At 37.3% G+C, this 26,752-nt stretch overlaps 1 protein-coding gene across 1 annotated transcript; it reads left to right on the forward strand.

Moving 5' to 3' along the window:
* The first annotated feature begins 2,376 nt into the window (after positions 1–2,376).
* On the forward strand, positions 2,377–10,447 carry LOC122006209 (WD repeat-containing protein 70-like). Its single transcript, XM_042561624.1, has 9 exons — positions 2,377–2,847; positions 3,903–4,115; positions 4,215–4,415; positions 8,552–8,659; positions 8,772–8,909; positions 8,989–9,240; positions 9,343–9,663; positions 9,779–9,949; positions 10,127–10,447. The coding sequence occupies exons 1-8, from the start codon at positions 2,470–2,472 to the stop codon at positions 9,944–9,946; spliced, it is 1,779 nt and encodes a 592-aa protein (XP_042417558.1). The 5' UTR covers positions 2,377–2,469; the 3' UTR covers positions 9,947–9,949; positions 10,127–10,447.
* The last annotated feature ends 16,305 nt before the right edge of the window (positions 10,448–26,752 follow it).

The following is a 26,752-nucleotide window of genomic DNA, read 5'->3' on the forward strand; positions in this document are numbered from 1 at the left end:
TATTGACTAATGTGATTCTTTTATTTCAAAAATAAATGTTTAGAAAAGCTAGGCTTTTAGTATATACTCCAACAGTTTTCTCCCCTTTTCACTTATTTTTTTTTGGCTTGGAGATCACCCCCATTCTTTGGAGGAGGGTTCTCCCCCTTGGGGGAACCCTAGAAACCACATCTTCGTCGATCCGTCCACCTCCGGAGCAAGGGAACACCTCTAAGGGCGCCACACTTCAAGGATAAACACTCTCCTCTCTCTACTTCTTTGTATTGGGTTGTAGTTTTCTTTTTTCTTCATCTTTGGTTGTATTTCCTTTGCTATGGAGTAGATCTCTAGATCTAGGATGTAGGAAGTAGCTATGATGTGATTGTGGATGTATGGACTATGTATTCAGATATTTTCCTATGTAGTGAAGTGTTTATATCATCATCTATGTGTGTTGTGCCTTATATGCGTTTGACGAAATATGTGTGAGGTAAACCCATGTAGATGTAGGGTTAGATCGCCATGTAGAGGAAGAGTCTTGGAATTTTAGATCATGGGACCTTGTGACAGAAGGTATCCCTTACTTTCTACGGCAGTTCCTTGAAATGAGGATCGACTCTCTACTAGGAAAACTAATTAGAGTTTAAAGAGTTCTCCCAAATTAATATTAGGAAGTGACTTGTGTATTCTAGGAATGTGGATCGTGGGCCCTTGTATGAGAAGGATGTTCCCTATAATCGGACTTTCTAAATTACCTCTTCTACTTAATTGCATTAATCTACCGTTAGGAAGTGATCTGTGTAATCTAGGAATGTGGACTGCGCGCCTTGATGACAGAAGGATGTTCCCTATAATCAGACTTCTTAAATTACCTCTTCTACTTAATAACGGTAGAACTTGGGTATTTTCGGTGCGATCTTCGCGAGATAGTACCGGACTTTAGTTAGAACTCCTACACGAGTGTAAGCATGAAGTTAGGTAGATGAACAATGCATAGGGACATTAACTAGCATCATAGTGAAACCAAAACCCTAGTATCTATCCATCCCCAAATTCAACTCTCATTCTTTCTCTACTCTTTACATTCTCTCATTCTTCACTCTCTTTTCTAATTAACTTTTGATTGTCTAGATAATTCACCGTGCGAAGTTAACTAGTGCTTAATTAGTAGTCCCTGTGGGATCGTTGATCTTTTATATTACTGATGATGTAACCGTGCACTTACAATAATGTAATAAATTTTTGACGCTGTTATCGCGACTTAATTTTTATTTTTCTCACATAGCATTATTTCAAAGATGAGTATAGGGATGTAAATGAAATGTTCATATATGTTTAATTTAGTAAATATTTTGTTTATATTCGCATGTAACAGGATTAATTAATTAAATAAAATAAAATAATTTATTAAATAAAATTAAAAAAATTAAATACATAAAAATTTATTAATATTCATAAATAAAAATTATATATTTTTTAAATAATATTCATAAATAATATTTATCAATAAAATTAATCAATTATATTCATTTCTTAACAAAATTATAAATAAATATATAAAATTTTAAAATAAATAAATAAATTTATAATATTAAGGCTAAGTTTGGTAGGGTGTAATCTGCCTTGTAATGTAATCAGGATTACATTACAAGACTGATTATTTTCTTTGATTTAATTTTAAACTTGTAATGTAATGTAATGTAATCTAGATTACAAAAGGTAGTGAAGTTTTGTAATCTAGATTACAAAGTACATATTATGTAATCCGATTATATTACCAGGTCACCGTTTAACTAAAATTTAAATGTCGAATATACCCCTAGTCCATTGTCACCGCCGCCCACTGTCGGCCGCCGCCGCCAATGACCACCGCCGGCCGACGCCGCCGATGACCACCGCCGGCCGACGCCGCCGATGACCACCGCCGGCCGACGCCTCCAGCGGCCACCGCCGACCGCCAGCGACCATCGCCGTCCGCTACCTTCGGCGACCACCGCCGCCGCTAGCGACCACTGCCAGCCGTCACCGTCACCCCTTGTTGCCACCCGCCGCCGCTACCACCGTCAACCGCCGCACCTCTGTCGGATCTCGGGACAACCGTCGATAGAGGTCGCAGGATATTTTTGTCATTTTATAATAATACGAATTACATTCTTTATAAAAAATAATAGACGCCAAACAAAAGAATGTTATCATCCTTGTAATCAAATATTACATACATTACATTACCAATATAGTAATGATTAATCAAAGATTACATACATTACATTACTAAATGTAGTAATGTAATCAAGATTATATTACATTACAAATTTGATTAACGTAGTCTAAATTTATTAATCATTAAACAACATTAAAAATATAAAAATTTTAAACGACACCAATTTCCTTTACAACCCTAAATCCCTATCCCTGTTAACGCTACCACCCTCCCGGCGAAGCCTAAATATCCGTGGAAGTAACGCGACACCGGCGAAGGAAGTGAGGGACATGGAGGAGGCGTTCCGTGCACAGTTCCCCCTTTCCTTCGGGAAGCCGTTCAAGCCCCAGGCCAATTCTTCCTCCGCTCACTCTGCTACCCTACGCATCTCCTCCTCCACCTCCTCTAACCCTAACCCGGAAGAGGATGAAGGTACCGTGATAGGTCCTCCACCTCCACCTCCACCGGCGCCTGTGGAGTCCCAGGAGGGGCAGGTGGAGTCCCAGGAGGGGCACGACGGGTTGATGGTTGGGCCCCCACGGCCCCCGCCGCCTTCTGAGGAAATTGGTTCAGATTCTGACTCAGATTCATCAGAATTCGATAGAGATGTAAACGATCTACCTCGGATTCCCCTCAGTAACGAGATTATGCTCAAAGGGCATACCAAGGTATGGTCATACTTTTGCATTTTTTTTTTAATGTCTTATAAGTTTAACTATGTATCAATGTGGTTTCATGCGTTCCTCTTGGTTAGCTTTGAAATTGAGAAATGACGGCAAGGAAACTTTTGAAGAGCAAGATTGTATAATTGATTGCATCTCGAATTTTAAAAACTATTATTGTTGCCAGGGAGGCTTAATTTTAGATATTTTAGATCTATTGTTTCACAAGCAATAAAGATTGATTGGTTAAAATGCAAAGGAACTTCTGGAGTCTTGTGATGGTCGCATGCCCCTTAGGTTAGAAGGAAAATTTTATAATAATATGATATGACTTGCTACACTTAATAGATTGAAGTGTTGGATAGTTATGAAGCAACACATACAAAGTTTCTCATATGAGAATGCTAAATATTGTGTTACTAGAAAGGATAAAAGAAAACACAATACTAATATCTGAGAACATTTAGGAGTAGCCCAATAAATGATAAAATAAGATAAAATAAATTAGATTCTATAGTTACAAAAGTTTAATTAATTTGAATGGGAGGTGTCAGGAGTAGAGAAGAGACAAAAAAACATTTTAGTTAACGCAATAAACAATAATTAATTGATTTGAAGTTTACTGAATACATAGTCTTGCATAGAACTTAGTGAAGTGATAAGATGATGGAGTTGATTCTAAAATAGTTGGAACACACATGGTTTTGTGAGTTCATTCTTAGAATGCTACAAAGTGCGAGAAAGTCTTGTTATGCTTTTGCGAAATAAACATTGTCTAATATTTTAAGCATCTTTAGGACATCCTCACTTGATTTGGATAGAAAATAGAGATAAAATTTTAATTGTCCTCACGAGTCACAACAAGGTTACATATTTTTTTCACTCAATATTGAATAATGCATTCCTATTTTGGTCATACATACTCCTATTTGGGGATTGCTATATTTGGAACAGGTTACAAGATTATCTATGTAGACTTAATATCTTTTTAATGCTTTGTTAATTGTTTATTTGTTCTTTAGGTCATCTCTGCTCTTTCTAATTGTTTATCTGTTCCTTAGGTTATCTCAGCTCTTGCTGTTGATCATTCAGGATCAAGGGTCCTTTCTGGCAGTTATGATTACACTGTTCGCATGTATGACTTTCAAGGAATGAATTCCAAGTTGCAGTCTTTTAGACAGCTGGAGCCATTTGAAGGACACCAAGTCAGAAGTTTAAGTTGGAGTCCTACCTCAGATCGGTTTTTGTGTGTAACAGGTTCTGCACAAGCCAAGGTAAATTGAATTATGCCATTAATCCCAAAAGGGAGCAACATTTTTAGTTGAGATACTTCAAATAGATGTTATGTGACATAAATGTTTACTTCACACTAGATATATGATCGAGATGGGCTTACCTTGGGTGAATTCATAAAAGGAGATATGTACATTCGTGATTTAAAGAATACCAAGGGGCATATATCAGGGTTAACTGGTGGAGAATGGAATCCTAAATCAAAGGAGACAATTTTAACTTCTTCCGAAGATGGATCCTTGCGTATTTGGGATGTTGCTGAATTCTCAAGTCAAAAACAGGTTAGTACATACCCTAAAACTTAGCCGTTATTAACTAGTCTTGTTGTGTACCCACAATCTTGAAACAACAATGGAGAGGAAGTGAGAATGTTGAGAAACTTTAATACTACAAAATTATCTTGAACAATTGCCTTAAGCATTCTTTAAAGGTTTACTACCCAACTACTTTATAACAAGTTTAATTATTTTGGTCTTGGTATTGCTATACCACATTAGATATACTCTCCATTTGGAATGAGGGTGACAAAGTTTACTACCCAACTACAAATAACTCCTACAATTGTAGCAACTATGAATGCTAGCTGTTATAATTGTAGTAGCTACAAGTGATAGCTGCGACAACTGTAGAAACTATAAAGATTTTGATTAAGTTAGAGTTATTTTGATTGGGTTTGAGCAATTTTAACCAAGTTGATTTAGAATATTTGATATAATAATGCTCTTTGTGTAGTAATCCTTTTTAATGTTATAATAGCTATGCCCTGTAGGTACTGCAATAACTTGAAAATAAGGGTATTTTCAGAATAAAATATAGGATGGGGCACTGACTTTTTTTTTTTTTTTTTTTTGCAAAAAAGGGGTGTCGACGATACCAATAAAAAGTGGTGCTCTTTTGCTATTAATTTTTTAAATATATTCTCATTTTTAAAATATTTATCAATTTTGATCTTAAAATTAGATACTATCAATACCTATATTTTTAGAACATCTAATACTGAAACTAATATCAGTATTGGCAATCATGGTTCTCTAAGATCTAAATTAAAGAATGATTCCGAGATATCTAAGATCTAAATTAAAGAATGATTCACAGATATCTGAGATTGAAATTAGTTTTCTCACATGCCCATCAATATATCTTGCTTAACCACTTTGATTTGGACTTGGATACACATAGGTTCTTGAGCTTTAATGTGATGGAAAACCATATGATGTACTTGAAATTTAGTAGGAAGGCTTTATATTAATCTTAACTTAACTCTTTTGTATCTTCCAATAATCATAAGCTTGATTTGATTTTCCATTCATATCGAGTTTGTTAATAACTCATAATCAATTTAGCACCATGGTTATCATAACAAAGATCATGTGTGTAATGGGTTCACATGTGAGCCTAATCAAATTGAAACAAATCCTAATTGATCTTGGTTTGACCCATGTGAGCGTAGTCACCTCTCTTTCACAATGAGTTTCATCCGAAGCCCATCAACTTTAATTTGCCCACCCTCAAAATGTAATTTGTTTGCTTTGGTTCAACTCAAAATAGTTGTCAAAAAACTTGAAAGTTAAACAATTTAAATATGATGAAAAATAAGTATGTAACTTGCATTGCTAGTTGAATCAATTTTCAAGCTGATCTTGCTATTGTGGTTTCATTTTTCTACCTAAATCTTTTCACAAAAGATAAAAAACCGGTATGTAATTTTAATAATATTTATAAAAAAACTCTCTAACAATGACCAGAGAGAGTAAATCCTTCCCTTTTAATGGAACCTAAGGTAAATCTATCATATGATTTAAAATCATATTGTTAATCTAAAAATTAAATAGCTTAACTATCATAAATAAAAAGTTAACAATATATTTGATTAAAAATGACATATTTTTTAAAAACAATTTAAAAAATTTAATAGGTTATATTTTAAGAATGAATATTCTATTTTTTAAGCTTTTATATTAAATCATTTTTATTAATAATATATTTAAGGTATTATCATTATAGTTAACTTATGTCTAATATTTGAGTTATTATCAGTATATTTAAATTATCATCATTGCAATGAATTTTATTATTTTTTAATAATTATATGGTTAAATATATGAGTGTTTTTATTATCATCATTTAAGTTATTTCAGCATGAAATAACAAACAAATTCTTATTAATTTTATCATCATATTATCACAATAATGATAATTTGTAATAACTAACTTATAATTATATAAAATAACTTGTGCACAAGTTCTTACACTTGAAAATGTCTATGTAACTAATATAAGCTTTGTAATTTATATATATATGATATGCTGTGTGGACCTTACCCTGTGGATTCGTTCGGACTGGACTTGGGGCGCTTGGAATTAATCCAGGCGCCCGTGTGTGAATTGGTCCAAACGCCTGGAATGAATCTAGGCGCCTGGACTCCTTCAATAATTTGTTTTAAATTTTTTTGTTTTATTTTGGGATATATTATATGTATTTAGGGTTCAAAATTTTAGGATTTAGGAGTTGGGTTATAATAAGTTTGAGTCAATAAAATTTTCTCTCTAGGGTTCAGACTTTCCTCTTGGATTATAGTGTTTCAGATTAAAAATTTTAGATGTTCACGGGGTATATTATATGTATTTAGGGTTTAAGATTTTGAATTTAGGGGTTGGGTTTTAATGAGTTTAAGCTAATAAGATTTTCCTCTAGGGTTCAAGCTTCCCTTTTGGGTTATAGTGTTCAAGATATTTTATGTGTTCACGGGATATAATATATGTATTTAAGATGTTTTAAGGAATTTTTTATTTTTAAAAATAAAAAAACGTCTACTTAACTTATTCAGGTGATATGATAACATTAAACTGTAACTTTAATATAATGAAAACATATTAATTTCAGTATAATTACAAGTATTTTATAAATTGATACACATTTTATATAACTTATGCAATTATATTTATCCAGATATTCGAAACATATAACCTCTTAAACTACTGTATACGTATATTATAATTGCTATTTATTACACATTAACTCTCACCAGCCCTCCACCTTTGACCCTGTAGAGTTGTAGATGGGAGTTGCAATATTAGTGTTTCTATGAGTTTTGCATCCTTACCTCCTCACTTGAATTCGAACTCAACTAATTCCTAAGTTAAGCCAATGAGATGATGCCTTTCATTGTCTCATTGCTTCCTTGTTTCCTCACTTATTTCTCTATCTTTCTCATAAATGCCTTCTCTCCTCTTCTAATCATTTGATAGTTTCTTCCTCCACCCCTTCCCGCTATGATGGGCAACAACAATTGGAGGTTCACGGATTAGAGTCGTCTTGCCACTCAACAATTAATTTCTCTTGTATCTCTATGTCAATCATGTTGATAAATATCATGTCATGTGACACTTAACACCCCTTGGCATGATACAATATACGCATGAATTGAAATAATATTTGTTATTTTATTTACTTTTTAACTACGACATAATGTTAAAACTGGAGCATTCCAATGACACTCAAAGTCCAAAGTTTGATATATAATTTTCATTTTTTTATCTGTTACCTTTTTCCATCTTCAGTCTGCCACTAGCATCTTATGTCGGGATGCTGCCATGTTACCAAAAACAATATATTTTTAGCCAAAGATTGAAATTGCAGCACAATTTGAAATTTTGAACCTTGCTCTTGACTCCACCTTACTCCACCAATACTGACCAAGACATCATACGATTAGCACATGATATTTGCTTGACACATATAGCAATCTCGCCTCATATGGCAATCTCGCAGAATCTGACTGTTATCACTTGATGTAGGCACATTTATTGAGTGTTGATCTTGCATCAATAGAGCAGAGGAATAGAGAATCCCAGGAATTTTTTTTTAAAAAAAAAAATATAAATGACCAGCTCAATAGCTATAGGTCTCATATATAGGTTCTTACAATCCGAATAGAAAACCCAAATCTGATAATGATTTGGACAAAATAGAACATTTATTACTCAAAAAGTAAAAGAGAATAATGTAATAAATTGTTCTTGGCATACTCTTGATCTGAAAATGGTCTAGATCATTGGACTAATTTATTATTTATACACACCATTATCTATACCTTTTCATATTGTGGATTAAATAGAATCTTAGTCTTTGAGTTTTCCTTGTGTATCCTACCGAAGAATATCAGTTACTGTCTTTTAAACATTTAAAGAGACCGCTGAAACTTTATAGTGGAACAATATTGCAATTTTGATCTGGATGCATACATCTTTTCACTAGGCGCTGCTAGGAATTTGGATTTCTATTGTATTCCATAATTTCTTAATTTGTTGATAAATTCAAATGTTGTCCTTATTAAATATGGATGGGATTGATCATTCTAGTGTTTGGTTTTCAAAGAGACATTATCATTATCCTAATAAAATTTTCAACTTGCAGGTGATAAAACCTAAACTTGTTAGACCACTGAGAATCCCGGTAACTGCTTGTGCTTGGGACCATGATGGCAAACGCATTGTTGGTGGCATTGGAGATGGCTCCATACAGGTGGGAGAGTAGTTCAATTTTGTATTACATTTGATGTTTGTTAGTTTTGATGGTTCAATTGTGTCTTAGTAAAATACGGATACTTCAAAGTAATTGTCTTTTCTTTTTACAGATATGGAACATAAAGCCGGGATGGGGAAGCAGACCTGATATTTATGTTGAGAATGCTCATGCAGATGATATTACTGGGCTCAAGTTTTCTGCAGATGGCCAGGTCCTTCTATCAAGGAGTACAGACAGTACATTGAAGGTGGTGCTCTTACCAATTTAATTTATTTCGTATGTTCTTCTATTTGGAAGTTATTTTACTATTGTCAATGTTTCCATAGGTCTGGGATCTGAGGAAAATAAAAACACCACTTGCAGTATTTGCAGATCTTCCAAATAATTATGCTCAGACAAATGCTGCATTCAGTCCGGATGAGCAGTTGATTTTGACTGGGACATCAGTCGAAAAGGAGGGCACAACTGGAGGTTTACTTTGCTTTTATGACCGTATAAAACTTGAACTTGTTTCAAGAGTAGGAATATCACCGACATACAGTGTTGTCTGTTGTACTTGGCATCCAAAGATCAATCAGGTACATTTTGGTTATTTTTAGATGTAAATTGTCTGATGCAAATAGTCTTAAAAAGGATGCTGCTGTTATTCCAAGATTATTCTGTTCTGTCTTTTTCTATAGGTATTTGCGACAGTGGGAGACAAGAAAGTGGGTGAGACTCATATACTCTATGATCCTTCCATTAGTCAGAGAGGTGCACTTGTATGTGTTGGACGAGCTTCAAGGAAAAAATCTGTTGATGACTATGAGCTGCAGCCGGTTATTCATAATCCACATGCATTGCCGCTATTTAGAGATGCTCCGAGCCGCAAACGACAAAGAGAAAAGGCACTGAAAGATCCATTCAAGTCCCACAAGCCAGAATGTCCTGTCAATGGTCCAGGCTTTGGTGGAAGAGTCGGAACAACTAAAGGCAGTTTGTTGACTCAGTATCTTATGAAGGTAGGTATATGTTATTTTGTTAATCTGTGAAACCATATTCCATTTTGTATCTACGTCTCTATTGTTTTCCGTCTTGAAGTGGTTTCATGGTTAAACGTGATAATTATCACTGCAGCAAGGTGGCTTAATTAAAGAAACCTGGATGGATGAGGATCCAAGAGAAGCTATACTTAAATATGCTGATGCTGCCGCAAAAGATCCTCAATTTATTGCTCCTGCATATGCAGAAACTCAGCCGGAGCCTGTTTTTGCAAAGTCTGATTCAGAGGAGGAAGACAAATAAGAGGTATTTATTTTCCATTTCGATAATATTATTGTTGCAACTTTCTGACGTGAAGATTGGGCAGTAATCAATGGCAAAAAAAAAAGTATAATTGTTTCCATGGCACATCAAGGAAGAATGAATTTCACTATCTTTACTAGAATACAACACCCTTAACTCTTTCTTTTCTGTTGTTTGTAGCTTCACTGTGAAAGTTTCCACTCTTGCCATGTCGAAAAGGGCCAAGCTTTGCCTTATCCGTTAATATTATAATTTCTGATCCATCGACCTCCCATCTTGAGTTTGAATCATGAGTTCTTTTATTTGATGATGGTCCTTGGAGATATAAATACAAGATGCTAATGTTTGAGTCTAACAGTTTGTATTTCTGAGCTGTTTCTTGGTCAATGTATTGTAACAATAGATCTGAATGTTTTAGAGCATGACATTGCAGCCTGACTCTCCTATAGTGTGTTAAACATGAGTGAGGTTACACGATAAATACAGTTTTGTTCTTTCTTACGTTACAAGAATGTTAATAGATTATTTGTCGACTCGAGCTACGTGTGGTTTGGTTGGACATACACTGCTAAATGGGAAATATGCAATGCGAGGAGGAAGATGAAAGGCAAAAAATTCATTCCACACACTTCAACGGAAGAATTAACCTAAAGTGGAATGAACAAATTACCCATTCTTCTATTATTGCTCCCTAAAAATGGGTTGTTGTTCATTGGTGCATGTTAATTTTCCTTTTGGTAATGCAGATATTTAATTTTTTAAACCGATTAATTTGAGAGGTCGGTCACCAGTGTAGTCTCACAAAATTCTTCACCGGTCCTTATGATAAATCTAGAAGTGCAAATGATTTGTCATTTTGCAGCCAAAATATACGGGAATACTTATTAACCGTGAAAATGCTTTACAATTACATCATAGCCCAGGACATCCAACATACATCAAATGACTTATTTCTTGGTGGCCTCATGTTTGTAATTAGACTTCTATAATTCCATCACAGTGAATATGTAAATTCACTTCGACGACCTACAGGGTCCAAATTTTGATTTACAGCGTGGTTGTGTTACTTACAAAGAGCATACTAATGGCTTCACACGATAATAAGAGCATGCACCATTTAAATCAATAAATTTAAAATATTTAAAATAGAAGTCTCACCTTGGATTTAAACTGTTGTAGGTGCATTAAGGTGAAAATAACATTTCATTATGATTGACTTAATGTCCTCAAAATAGGGGTATGACAGCATGTATATGTGTCCATTTGGGTGAACTAATAAATGAGTCTTCTTTAAGTCCATAAGCTTTGATCCTAAAGCCTTAGCTCTTCGATTCTAATTTTTTGAATCCTAGAATTATTTTGTCCCCCTTTACTTTTCTAGACCTAGGCTCTCCCTTTCTTGGATTGCTCTGAACCTTAGACATAGAGTTATCATGCAAATTAACCCTGGTCATATTCATATGGATAAAATGATTATCCCTACACATGCCAGAATTTAAATTTAAGTAAGAAAAATATACCTTCTCATTTACCTTTCAAGCTCTCCTTAATTTGAGCCTTCAGTTGTCCTCATCCATACTTTCCATGTTTATTTGAAGGGGATTCATGAAATAATAAATTATTGTCATGTGATATAAAGATTATGGATTTGAGTCTCAAAAATAATCTCTTGTAAAGTAAAATTAGACTACACACAATTAATCCTTTCTCAAGATCCTATGGTCACAAGAACTTTATATACCGGACTCTCCGTTTTGCACATTCTATTTTTATTTAAACACTTTGTACACTAGTGACTCCTCTATTGGGAGCACATTATATGATTTTTATTCTTGGTTCTATCTTTCCTACAACTTATGTTAGTTGAGATTATTAATTCACCCAGTTTAAGAGTAACCTTTTCGTTTAGTGGGTATTAATTTTTACAATGTCCTCTTCTCATTGCATCCAAAGCAATTGATATGCTCTGATTATTCTTATTGGTGGAGGTGCTTGAGGCTTGAGTTTCCAAATTCTCCCATAAATTAAATTTTGCTCTTCCTCACCTTGAAAAGGTAGATGACTCCCCACTTGACTCATCATTTACTTCGTCATTGAGTGGACTTTGTATGTCCTCTTATTCTTGTAGAATTTTAGATTTTTTTTCTTTGAAGTCTTTCTCCACGACCTCTTCAAACTCTTCTTACTACTACTGTTGTTCCTCCTCCTCCTCCTCCTCCTCCTCCTCCTCTTTCTCCTTAACTTTCTCCTCTTAAAATTGATTTCTCATTAAATTTAACAATTTTTTGCCAAAGCTTTTTAGCATCTTTATATTCAGCGAAATAAGAAAAAACAAAAAAATTAACACACTTAGATTTTTACTTGGTTCAGAACCAAGCTAACTTTTACTCCAAGATTTACGATCCCTTGGATTATATCCATTGGCCAATTCACTAAAGATCTTCTCCAAAATTTTGAGAGGAAAAATTGAATACAAATGAAGGAGGGTGTAACAACCTCTACACCTCTACTAAATAGAATAAGTATAATAACAAAATTTATCGACGAGTCAAAGGATTTGAAATAAGAGCTTTCTTGTCGAAGTAGACTTTAGTGTAGTGAACTTGCACTAAGTAGACTTGAGAGATTTCATTGAAAAATCGATGCCAAGACTCTATCCTCGAGCCCCCTTTTTATAGCCAAATCCCAACTGATCAAATCTCAGTAATCCAACTAAGCTTCTGAAATTGTCACTATTCCATCGATGGATCCTACTGATCTGTCAGCGAAACCAAGGTAGTTTCCCAGGTTCGCGTCCAACTTCTCAATCTGATCCATCGTGAAATCAGTTTGATTCATCGACTGAACAAGCATATCCGTTGATGGAACCCAATATTACCTTTTTCTCTTTCGATCTGATCTGATCTAATCTCGATGAATTGATTGAAAATCTTTGATTCGTCGGCTAATAAACTTTATCCGTTAACTGAACAATATCTGATACATGGACTAATAAACTCTATTTGTTGGCTGAACGAATTTTGCCTTCTGTGCTTTGATTCGAATCTGATTTGGATCTGAGCTAATTTGGATTTCTAAGGATTCGTTGACTGAACCATACTATCAGTCGACGAAACCATTCGACTTTAAGATTCAATCCCTGCAAAATAATGTTAGTACAGATATAATATTTATCCTATAAAACAAAGTTAGAACAAATATATGCATGATAAATCATGTCTAAACTTGACTAGTATTTTAGTTTGATCTCAACTTAGACTTTCGAGTTGGCTCTAAGTTGGATCAGCGTTTAAGTCTCAATTAAGACTCGTCCTCACTAGTTCTCTTCACTCCAATGACTTACCTTACTTACCATTTGTCAAACTTCCATGGTTGACGTCCGATCTCTAACCCACTAGGTCTATCCTCGCCTCAATATCTAGTTTACACTAACCCACCGAGTCCTCTTTCTAGATGTACGGTTCTTCTGACACATCTGGACTTTCTGTTTGTCCGATCCTCTCTATTGGGACACCTGAAGCTAGAGGAGGAGGAGGAGGAGGGTGTTAGGACCAAAAGTAGCTAGAGGGGGGAGGGGGGTGAATAGCTCGTCGCGTTCGCTCGTTGCTTGGCGTTGCTTGGCGTTGCTTGTTTCTTCAAAGATGTGCAGCGGAAATACAAAGAAACAATCACACAACGCTAACACGGTTGGTTTACTTGGTATCCACCTCACAAGAGGTGACTAATCCAAGGATCCACACCAACACACACACCCTCCACTAAATAAAACTCTCCTTTATGGTAACTACCAAGGGCGGAGAAGCCCTACAAGACTCAATACAAGAAGAGAGGGAAAGGATACAAGAAATACAAGCTTACAAGCTTACAATGAGTATAAACCCTAACTCTAGCTTCTCTTCTTGGCTTTGATCCGCCTCTTGACTTGGAGAACTTCCAAGATCCTTCAAGAACTGGCGATCTGAGCTTTGTGAGTGTTGTGGAGGAGCTGGCGAGAGATCTGGAGTGAATCGGAGAAGTGATGCCGAATCGTGCGCTGCGGCCTTTATCGACGCTAACGGTCGGATCCCGATCGATTCGAATGTTCCCAATCGATCGGGAGGCTTTGGATCGATCCACGGATCGATCCGGCGCTTATCGATAAGCGCTGGATCGATCCACGGATCGATCCGGCGCTTATCGAGCGAAGCCGATCGATTCACCGATCGATTGGGACATCGGATCGATCACGGATCGATCCAGAGCTCCTTGCGAAAAGGCTGGATCGATCCAGCGATCGATCCAACACTTGGTTTTGCCCAAACCAAGTTCCAAGCCTCTCAAACCAACATCCGGTCAACCTTGACCTGTTGGTACATCATGCCTAGCATCTGGTCACTCCTTTGACCTGCTAGGACTTCCCACCAAGTGTCTGGTCAATCCCTTTGACCCACTTAGACTTTTCTATTCATGCCAAGTATCTGGTCACTCCCTTGACCTACTTGGACTTCCACCAGATGTCCGGTCAATCCCTTTGACCTATCTGTATTTCCTCGTGCCAAGTATCCAGTCAATCCTTTGACCTACTTGGACTTCCCAACACCAGATGTCCGATCGTCCTTGATCCATCTGGATTTTCCCTTGCCTGGCTTCACTCACTAGGACTTTCACCTAGCTTCACTCACTAGGGTTTTCCATCTGCCTAGCTTCACTCACTAGGACTTTCACCTAGCTTCACTCACTAGGGTTTTCCATCTGCCTAGCTTCACTCACTAGGGCTTTCACCTGGCTTCACTCACCAGGACTTTCAATCTGCCTAGCTTCACTCACTAGGACGTTCTATCTGCCTAGCTTCACTCACTAGGACTTCCCTTCTGCCTGGCTTCACTCACCAGGACTTCCATTCTACCTAACATCCCAGTTAGGACTTCCCAGTCAAGTATCCAGTCAACCTTGACCTACTTGACTCTTCTTCAATCAATTTCTTATTGTTAAACATCTAAACTCAAACCAAGACTCAGCTTGGTCAACCAGGTCAACCTTGACCTGAGGGATGTTGCACCAACAATCTCCCCATTTTTGATGTTTGACAATACCACAATAAAACTTACAATACCACATGTAAGTTAGGCTAATCCTATAGCCTCAATCTTCATGCCACTAGGTAATGAACACATAAATTAAGCTCTTCATTCTCCCCCTAAGAGGGCACACTCCCTCTAGGTAATGAAAGCCTAACTTACACCCATTCACAGGTCCTTTCATTCTCCCCCTATTGGCATACATCAACCCATCTTTGGGCACACATCAACCCATGCCCCAATTTTGGGTACACATCAACAAATCCATTTGTTGACGACACTCCCCCTGAAGAGTTGCTCATCGTTGTTCACAACATCACTCGTTGTGATCAATACGATAATGACGGTCCCATACCCTTCATTCATCCTTAACTTCTCCCTCAATGTAGACAAATACCCAACCTTGAGCATTTTCTAACCACTTGAGTTTCCACTTGAAATAATGAGGATATCCACTCCCCATTTCAAGTTCAAAAGCTCATACATGAGCATTTTCTTTAAAGAAGGTTAACCACCTTCCAAGGTTCATGAAAAATAATTTTTCATGTCTTTAAAGAGTCCCTCCCCCTAAAGACATGGTGATAACTTCTGTCATTGCACCAACAATGACTTGGAATCCCTAAACCTTTAGGAAACCCAAATTTAGAAGTTTTGAGGTTCAAATACTCAAAATTTGAAACAAACCTCAACCTAAACTTCAATGAAGCCTTCCTTAACCAATCCATCCTTGTTTTCACATGAAAACACCCTTTGTATGTATACAAATGTATTTTAGGAGTTTGGAATGGTTACCTAGACTCAAAGAGGTTCAAAGATGCTGAAATCAGGCCTTCCCAGCCAAAATCAGCAACTTGGATCGATTGGAGTTGGGTTCCAATCGATTGAACCTTTCTGAATCGATCCACTGATCGATTCAGACTCCCTGGATCGATCGGCTGATCGATCCAGCGAGCATCTGCTCGCGGGAGACTTGCCTTCCGAATCGATCCACGGATCGATTCAGGCACTCCAATCGATCCATGGATCGATCGGAGCTCTGATAGTTGCTGAAATTCCATTTCAGTCAACTTCAGAAACCCCTAGAAAATTCTATAAAAATCCAAAAATCATGAAATTTCGTGTAGACATTATTTAGGGCATACTTAATCATGGAAAAATAATTTTCTATGAAAATACATCTTATTTTCAAAGATTGACACAAGCTTGAAAACTTGCTAAAACTTTAGCGTTTTCTTCAAGTTTGTGTCTAACTATTCAATGGTGATTACTATCAAAAGATAGCCTTCACCAAGGTTTTCCAAAATCTCTTTGAAAACACTTTCAAAACTAATATCCCATCATGTTCCTTGGGCTTAATGCACATGACTTGTACATTAGCTTTCCCAATGATGGGAAGACACATAACTATGTGTTTTGATGAACTTACAAACTCAGAAGAATGCACTAAATCGACATCTTGAGCTTTGTTCATCATCCTAACATCTCACTTGTATCTAATGTGCACTAAAACACATACAAGTCACCTTATAGTCTTTGTGAGATGTAGATTTTGGTTTTGCCCTAATCTAGGGATCATGCATATCTATCTAGGCATTTTAAAGATATTAGACATCCACCTAAGATGTCACTTGTTAATAAGTGTTGTTAAATGCCATTTGTCCTTAATTACAAGGAATTAAACTAATGCATGATAATGTTATGGCATACATCAAAATAAAATAACTTTCAAAAGAAAGATTCCTGTAACTACATGATGTATGAATGTCATGACATGATATTTTTGGATTTTGCATAATAAAACATGAATGCAAAAATAAACATGATGTCATGGCATATGATGGGCAAACAATCATGGCAAGATTTAGCATAAATAAAATATACCTAGATCAACTATCTAAGTATCCTTAAAATCTTAGCTAAACTTACAACTTAAGCCTAGATTGCCCTAAAGTGCTTCATGAAAATGCCAAAGCCTAAATTGGCATTTCTAATTCCCTTGATTAATTTATGCCAGTCGAAATTAAGTATATCCTCAAATGTTGGCATATTTCATTTTTCCACAAGAATAGCACCTTTAAATCAAGGCCCGGATCGCCTTAAATTTCTTAAGAACATACCAAAATCTCAACTTGGTAGTTCTTATGAATTTCCCAATATGTGCCATTTAAGATTAAAATCAATTCTTCCACCATTAGGCACATTTTACTCTTTCAAGGAGTAAATAATACTTCCATTTCATTTTCAAAGGTTAACAAAACCTTGAAAATGCTCCTTGAGTGTCAATTTCCTCAAAGTTGGGTTAACTACCCTTCTAATCGGAGTTGACACTCTCTAACCCATTTATGGGGTAGAGAAAATGCTCCTAGGAACCCAACACCTATTGGTGCTCCTTGGATGCTCTAGGTACTCACTAGGGATAACTTCCCTAGATACCTTCCTAGTGACCTTGTTGGGCTTCTTAGAAGCCTTGGTCACATTTTCTAGGTCAACTCTAGGGATAGCCTCCCTTGTGACCTTGTTAGTGACTTTCTTAGACTTCTTAGAAGTCTTAGTCACTTTGGTTGCAAAGAGACTTCTAGGGATATCTTCCCTTGTATCTTTGATTTGACCTCTAGACTTAGGGTTTGTTCCATAGCTATATGGAACCCTATGATAACTAGGCACATCCCTTTTTGCTTTGGGTTTGTATCCCAAACCTCTATGGCCATTGGATGGCTTTTGTACCCCTAAACCTAGGTTATGCTCATTTTGCCCTTTTAGGATATTTTCCATCCTTTTTAGGGTCTTTTCCATTTTATCAAGTCTTGATCTCAAGACTTGATTTTCTATCATTAAATCCTTAGATTTTGATTTTTCATTACACCCATGAGCATTTTTGTTTTTGGCCTTGTATCTATTATCCTTAGTGTTCTTGCCCAAGTGTCCATCTACCTTCCTAACCTTAGGTTGGGTAGTTTTGGCATGTAGGGCCACATGTTTTTCCTTAAAGCCCTCATGCTTCCTATTCTTATGGTAAATCGTATTAAAATGATAAAAATTAGAATTATTATGCTTTTTACCATAATGTAAAGGGGTAGGCTCAATAAAAGATACCTTCTTCTTTACCTTGGAGGCTCCCCCTTGACTAGTGCCTCCTTGAACCTTGACCACCTTCTTCCCCTTGGGGCATTGACTTCGGTAATGCCCCTTTTGATTGCAAGAGAAGCATATAATATGCTCCTTGCTCTTCTTTGTGTTGGGGATGATCTCCTTGGGCTTCACCTTGTCTTTTTGTGCCACTTGGCCCTTCTTCTTGGCCAATTTAGGGCACTTGCTCTTGTAGTGCCCATGTTCCCTACACTCAAAACATATAATATGATTTTTATTATTAATTGAACTATTTTTACCTTCTTGTGTAGGGATGGCATCTTTTCCTTTGGATCCGGAGGTTGAAGCTTCCTCTTGATCGGACCTTGATTCTCCTCCATTTGATTTTTCTTGACTTGTGGAGGTAGAATCTTCTTCCTCCTCTTCGTCTCTTGACTCGGATGTAGAAGCTTCTCCTTCTTCTTGATCCGGCGTCACCAAGGATTGCTCCCCCTCAATCCTAGAGGTGGAGGCTTCATCTTCTTGAATATGAAACAAGGAGTATGCTCCCTCCTTGTTCCCTTCGTTGCATTCCCTTGAGGATGAAGCTTCTTGGATTTCCTCTTCTTCGGAGGTTGAGCATCTCTCAACCTCGGAGTCCTCCTTTTGGTCTTGCTCCAAAGAGTCACCCTCTCTGGATACTTCTTGCTCTTGTACAGTGGAGGGGATCTCTTCATGAAGCTTGGCCAATTTGCTCCATAATTCCTTTGCATCTTCAAATTCTCCAATTTTGCAAAGGATGGTGCTTGGCAATAAATTGACCAAAAGCTTGGTCACTTTGTCATTTGCATCGCACCTTTGAACTTGCTCTTGGCTCCACTTGCTCCTCTTGAGAACTTTGCCCTTTGAATTTCTTGGAGCCTTGAAGCCTTCCATTAGAGCAAACCATTGCTCTATCTCCATCATAAGAAAGTTTTCGATTCTTGATTTCCAAGAATCGAAGCTTGTGGATGTGTACGGTGGAGCCACCCTTGTGTCAAATCCAAGTCCATCTTGGAATTGCATCTTGAAGTTGAGCTTGTTGAAATCTTTGACTTTTGATGAATTTGCTTCAACTTCTTCACCCTCTAGCTTTTCTTGTTATGCTTGACCCTTCCGGCGATGATTCCGGTGAAGAGCGGCCTCGCTCTGATACCACTTGTTAGGACCAAAAGTAGCTAGAGGGGGGGGTGAATAGCTCGTCGCGTTCGCTCGTTGCTCGGCGTTGCTTGGCGTTGCTTGTTTCTTCAAAGATGTGCAGCGGAAATACAAAGAAACAATCACACAACGCTAACACGGTTGGTTTACTTGGTATCCACCTCACAAGAGGTGACTAATCCAAGGATCCACACCAACACACACACCCTCCACTAAATAAAACTCTCCTTTATGGTAACTACCAAGGGCGGAGAAGCCCTACAAGACTCAATACAAGAAGAGAGGGAAAGGATACAAGAAATACAAGCTTACAAGCTTACAATGAGTATAAACCCTAACCCTAGCTTCTCTTCTTGGCTTTGATCCGCCTCTTGACTTGGAGAACTTCCAAGATCCTTCAAGAACTGGCGATCTGAGCTTTGTGAGTGCTGTGGAGGAGCTGGCGAGAGATCTGGAGTGAATCGGAGAAGTGATGCCGAAGGAATCGTACGCCTGCGGCCTTTATCGACGCTAACGGTCGGATCCCGATCGATTCGAATGTTCCCAATCGATCGGGGAGGTTTTGGATCGATCCACGGATCGATCCAGAGCGCCTCTGTGCTCTGGAGTAACGCCTGGATCGATCCACGGATCGATCCAGCGCTTATCGCGCGAAGCACCTCGATCGATCCACGATCGATTGGGATCTCTGATCGATGCCGGATCGATCCACTGCTCGATCCAGCTCCTGGATCGATCCACTGATCGATCCAACACTTGGTTTTTGCCCAAAACCAAGTTCCAAGCCTCTCAAACCAACATCCGGTCAACCTTGACCTGTTGGTACATCATGCCTAGCATCTGGTCACTCCTTTGACCTGGTAGGACTTCCCACCAAGTGTCTGGTCAATCTCTTTGACCCACTTGGACTTTTCTATTCATGCCAAGTATCTGGTCACTCCCTTGACCTACTTGGACTTCCACCAGATGTCCGGTCAATCCCTTTGACCTATCTGTATTTCCTCGTGCCAAGTATCCAGTCAATCCTTTGACCTACTTGGACTTTCCAACACCAGATGTCCGATCGTCCTTGATCCATCTGGATTTTCCCTTGCCTGGCTTCACTCACCAGGACTTTCACCTAGCTTCACTCACTAGGGTTTTCCATCTGCCTAGCTTCACTCACTAGGACTTTCACCTAGCTTCACTCACTAGGGTTTTCCATCTGCCTAGCTTCACTCACTAGGACTTTCACCTAGCTTCACTCACTAGGGTTTTCCATCTGCCTAGCTTCACTCACTAGGGCTTTCACCTGGCTTCACTCACCAGGACTTTCAATCTGCCTAGCTTCACTCACTAGGACGTTCTATCTGCCTAGCTTCACTCACTAGGACTTCCCTTCTGCCTGGCTTCACTCACCAGGACTTCCATTCTACCTAACATCCCAGTTAGGACTTCCCAGTCAAGTATCCGGTCAACCTTGACCTACTTGACTCTTCTTCAATCAATTTCTTATTGTCAAACATCTAAACTCAAACCAAGACTCAGCTTGGTCAACCAGGTCAACCTTGACATGAGGGATGTTGCACCAACAGAGGGGAGGGGGGGTGAATAGCTCGCTTGCTTCACTTCGATGATGATGTTGCAGTGGAAAAACTCAAAGAAAACCTCTCCAATGCTAACATAAATGATTTACTTGGTATCCACCTCAAGATGAGGTGACTAATCCAAAGATCCACACTCAAGCACACTCTCCACTATGAAAACACTCCTTCTCTAAAACAACCCGAAGGTGGAGAAACCTCGTACACACTCATACAAGCATACAACTCTAAACAAGAAGTAAATGTACAATAATACAAATTAAAATCTCTTCTTACTTGATCTCTTATAGCTTGTAGATGCCTCTTCAACCTTAGAAGTATAGCAACACTTGTCTCTAAGAACCTTCAAGAACTGACAACAATGGTGGGGAGAAGAGCATGAGTGATCAGTGAACAATTACGTGTTTGAACCTCACCAACGACTTTATTCTGTTGTGATCTAGGACTCCCAATTGATTGAGGTTGCTCCCAATCGATTGTCATGTCAGATCCAATCGATCCAAGCTATCCAAAGCTCACAACCTACGCAATGGTCATATTTCAATCGATAGGCTGATTGGTTGATCCAGATGGCTTCTATGCTCTCCCAAAGACCCAAGGATCGATTGGGCTCCTTCCCAATCGATCCAGCACAGTACTTACTATGCTTCACGAAAACTCCTCTCCAATCGTTCAACTGATCGATTGGAGTAGCCTAATCAATCAGCTGATTTATTGGGGAGCATACTGTGCTCTCGCAAACAGTTTCCAATCGATCAACTGATTGATTAGGTTGCCATTACTCACGAGACTCTCCTAATCAATCAATTGATCGATTGAGCTTTGATTCAATCGATCACCTAATCGATTGACTAATTCTAACTTGCTTAACTCAAGTCTATGGTTCCCAAACCCAACATCCAATCAACCGTGACCTGTCGGGACTCCTCATAGCCTAGCATCTGGTTAACCTTCTGCTAGGACTGTATCACCAAGTATTCGGTCAATTCTTTGACCCACTTGGACTTTTCCCCCTCGTGCTAGTGTTTGGTCAACTTTAACCCACTTAGATTTACCGTTTCGTGCCAAGTGTCCGGTCCTCCATGATCCACTTAGACTTCCACTCACCAGATGTCTGGTAAACCTTGCCCCACCTGGATTTCCACTGCTTGACATCACTCACCAGGACTTTTCACCACCTAGCTTCACTCACTAGAATTTCCCATCTACCTAGCTTCACTCACTAGGGCTTTCACCTGACTTCACTCACCAGGACTTCCATCTGTCTAGCTTCACTCACTAGGACTTTCCACACCAAGTGTCCGGTCAACACTAACCCACTTGAATTTTCTTCTTCTGCTAACTTTCTCGTTGGACTTGCCCTTGTCTAACCTCCAGTTAGGACTTTCCAATCAAGTATCTGGTCAACCTTGACCTACTTGACTCTTCCGGCCAACCTTTGACCGTAAATCTCCTATATAAATAATTGCACCTGCAATCTTCATATATTGTCAAATATCGAAACTCAAACATCAAGACTCAAGCTTAGTCAACCTGGTCAACTTTGATCCAGGAGAAATTGTACTAACAATCTCTCACTTTTTGTTGTTTGACAATACATTTAAGTTAGGCTAATCCCATAGTCTCAACTTTTCTTCATGGAAAAACATGAATAAGGGTTTCCTTTATTCTCCCCCTTTCTAAGAGGGTATCTACCCCTTTGGGTAATGAAGGCTTAACTTAAACCCTACATTCTCCCCATTTGACACATATCAAAAACTCTTCTCCTAAAGAGTTATCCACATGTTGTTTACAACCTCACTTGTTATTTACAACATCACAATAATTTTCTCATACCCTTCATTGTCTCCAATGCTCACCCTTGAGCATTAGCCCATCATGCAATGTTCATCCTAGAGCATTCACACTCCACAATGAAGATGTCCAATCTTCCATTATTTTCCAATACTCAACCTTGAGCATTTCTCACAATAAAGATATCCAATCTTTCATTGTTTTTCGATACTCAACCTTGAGCATTTCTCACAACGAAGGTTTTCAACCTTCCATTGTTTCATTATTTTGGAATAAAATCAAGACCATGTCTTTAAGGAGTAGCTCCCACTAAAAACATGCTCCACACTTCTATCATTGAGCCAACAATGATTAGGAATTCCTAAACTTTTAGGAAATCCAAAATTTGAAGTTTTGAGGTTGAAAATCCAACTTTGAAATTAAACCTCATCTCAAACTTCAAATTAGTCTCCTTAATGATTCCATTCTTATTTTCATCAAGAGAAACTATTCTTAAATGTTTATAAATGAATTTCCTAAGATTATGGATGGTTAATACGATTAAACATATTATAATGGACTGAAATCAGACAACACAACCAAAAATCAGCTTTTCCAATTGATTGAAGTTGAGACTCAATCAATTGAAGACTTTCAATTGATCAACTGATCGATTCAACAAGGCTTTGCTCGCGGAAAAGTACTTGAATCGATCAACCGATCAATCTAGGCAGGGGTTAATCGATCAATAGATTGATTCCACAAGCTTCTGCTCGCAAGAAGCCCAGTTTAATCGATTGACTGATCGATTGAACTCCCCCAATTGATCAATTGGATTTATGATTTTTTTGAAATAATCTTTTGGCCAAATTTCATAAATGCCTAAATAATTATGCGATTTTCTAAAAATTATAAAATTTTGCATAGACATTATTTAAATAATATCTATCATGGAAAAATAATTTTTTATGAAAATACATCTCATTTTCAAAGATTGACACAAAATTTGAAACCATTTAAAAACTTTAATGTTTTGCTCTAGTTTGTGTCTAATTATAAAATGGTGATTTCTATCAAAAGATAACCTTCACCAAAGTTTTCCAAAATCATTTTGAAATGATTTTTAAAACTAATTTTCAACCATGTTCCTTGGGCAAAATACACATGACTTGTACACTAGATTTCCCAATTGGATAACACATATTTATGTGTTTTGATGAAACTAAAACTCAAATGGATGCACTAAATCAACATCTTGAGTTTTGTTCATTCTCCTAACATCTCACTTGTATCTAATGTGTACTCAAATACATACAAGTTAACTTATGATCTTTGTGAGATGTAAATATTGATTTCTCTAATCTAAGAGTTCATGCATATCTATCTAGACATTTAAATTTTAATCATCCACCTAAAATATCATTTGATAACTAATGTCATTGTCCTTAATTGCAAGGAATTAAAATAATACATGATAATTTATGACATACATCAAAATGAATAATTTTTAAAAGAAAGCATATTATAGCTACATGATATATGTATGACATGACATGTGATATTTTTTATAATGATATGAATGTAAAATATGATGTCATGACATATAATAGGCAAACAATCATGGTAATTTAATATAAATAATATACCTAGATTATCTATCTAAATTTTCCTAATTAATTGATAAATTTAAAGAATAGACCTAAGTTTGTCCTTATCTCTCAAGAGAATGTCAAAATCACAACTTGACATTTTTTTTTATTCTTTCTATTTCTGTCAATTTTAATTAAGTCCAAATCTTCAAATTTTTAACACATTTTACTCTTCCAAAAGAGTAAACAATTAATCCTTCTTATTTTCAAGGTGTAATAACACCTCAAAAATGCACCAATGTGCCAACATCATTATAGTTGGGTTAACTACCCTTTCAATTTGAGCTGACACTTTCTAAACTTATCTAGGGTGTAGAGAACACACTCTTAGGAACCCAAAATACATTTATGCTCCTTGGGTGTGCTAGGTACTCACTAGGGATAACATTTCTAGCTACCTTCCTAATGACCTTCTTAGGCTCCTCTAGGTTAACTCTGGGGATAATTTTCCGTGTGTCCTTCTTAGTGATTTTTTTAAGCTTCTTAAAAGTCTTAGTCACATTGGTCTCTTCAAGGTTAACTCTAGGGATGATCTCCCTTGTAACCTTGACTTGATCCCTAGTTCTGGGGTTAGTTCTATAACTATATAGAACACTATGAAAAGAAGGGGCATTCTTCTTGGCTTGAGGTTTATATCCCAAACCCCTCTTACCATTGGATAGTTCTTGTCTGTCTATCCCTAGATTTTTGTCCTTAGACCCTTGGACACCATTTGTCATTCTCTTAAGGGCCCTTTCTAATCTATCAAGTCTTGACCTTAAGACTTGATTCTCCTCCCTTAAGTTCTCAAATTTTAATTTTTCATTAAAACCTTGAGTTTCCTTTTTCATCGACATATATCTACATTCTTTAGATTTCTTTTCCAAATTGTTACCTACCTTCCTAACCTTAGGTAAGGTAGTCTTAGCATGATATGCTATATAATTTTTCTTAATTTTATCATGCTTCCTATTTTCATGATAAATAGCATTAAAATGATAGAGATTAGACCAAACATACTTTTTATCATGGCTAAAGGAATTGGATCAATAAATGATACCTTGGGTTTGCTCTTAGGAGCTCCCCCTTGAGTTGAACTTCCTTCTTGACTCTTGGTCTGTATCTTTCTCTGTAGATATTGACTCCGATGATATCCTTTTTGGCTATACAAGAAGCACACAATATGCTCCTTGCCCTTCCGTATCATGGGGTTGACCTTTCTTAGCTTCTCCTTGCCCTTTGGTGCCACTTGACTCCTCTTCTTGATCAACTTTGGACATTTACTTTTGTAGTGTCCCCTTTCCTTATATTCAAAGCATATAATGCGATTTTTATTATTACAATTTAAAATTTTTATGCCTTTTCTTGTAGGGGTATCACTTGATCCTCCATTTGATTTTTCTTTATTTTTGAAGGTGACACTATCTTCCTCTTCATTTGACCTAGAGGTCTTCTTCTTACTCTAGTGTCAACGAATGATGCTCCCCCTCAATCCTTGAGGTGGAGACTTCTTGAATTTTCTCCTCGGATATTGAGCACCTCTCAACCTCCAAATCCTCGTGCACATCAAACAAAGAGTATTCTCCTTTGCCTTTGTCTTGATGCTCTCTTGAGGATGAGTCTTCTTCTTCTTGATCCATTGAATTTCCCTCTTTGGATTTGTTTTGATTTGGTTTAGTGGAGGGATCTTTATAAACCTTTGCCAATTTGTTTCAAAACTCCTTGGCGTCTTGATATTTCCCAATCTTTCTCAAAATGTTGCTCGATAATAGATTGATCAACAATTTGGTCACTTTGTCATTGGCCTTACTTCTTTGAATTTGTTCCTTACTCTAATTGCTCTTCTTGACGATTTAGCTTTTGTTATCCCTTGGAGCTTCAAAGCATTACATTAGAGCAAATCATTGCTCTATCTCTACCATCAAGAAATTCTCGATCCTTGTTTCCAAAGATCGAAACTCATCAATGTGAACGACGGAGGCATCCGAGTGTCAAATCTGAGTTCATCTCAGAAATCCATTTTGAAGTTAAGCACCCTTAATGATGTCTTTGACTTGTTGACTTTAGGGCTTCAACTTCTTATTCCTCTAGCTCGTTGCCCTTCCGACAATGAGTTAAGTGAAGAGCAACCTAGCTCTGAAACCACTTGTTGGAACATCCAGAGCTAGAGGGGGGTGGATAGCTCGCTCACTTCGCTTCAATGATGATATTGCAACGGAAAAACTTGAAGTAAACCTCCCCAATGCTAATACAAATGATTTACTTGGTATCCACCTCAGGATGAGGTGATTAATCTAAGGATCCACATTCAAGCACACTCTCCACTATGAAAACACTTCTTCTTGGGAACAATCTAGAGGTGGAGAAATCTCGTACACACTCACACAAGCATACAACTCGAAATAAGAAGTAAATGTATAAGAATACAAATTAAAACTTCTTCTTGCTTGATCTGCTTGTAGATGCCTCTTGAAGTTTGGAAGTGCAACAACACTTGTCTCC

The sequence above is a fragment of the Zingiber officinale genome, chromosome 7B (genome assembly GCF_018446385.1).
Source record: "Zingiber officinale cultivar Zhangliang chromosome 7B, Zo_v1.1, whole genome shotgun sequence".
Classification (NCBI taxonomy): domain Eukaryota; kingdom Viridiplantae; phylum Streptophyta; class Magnoliopsida; order Zingiberales; family Zingiberaceae; genus Zingiber; species Zingiber officinale.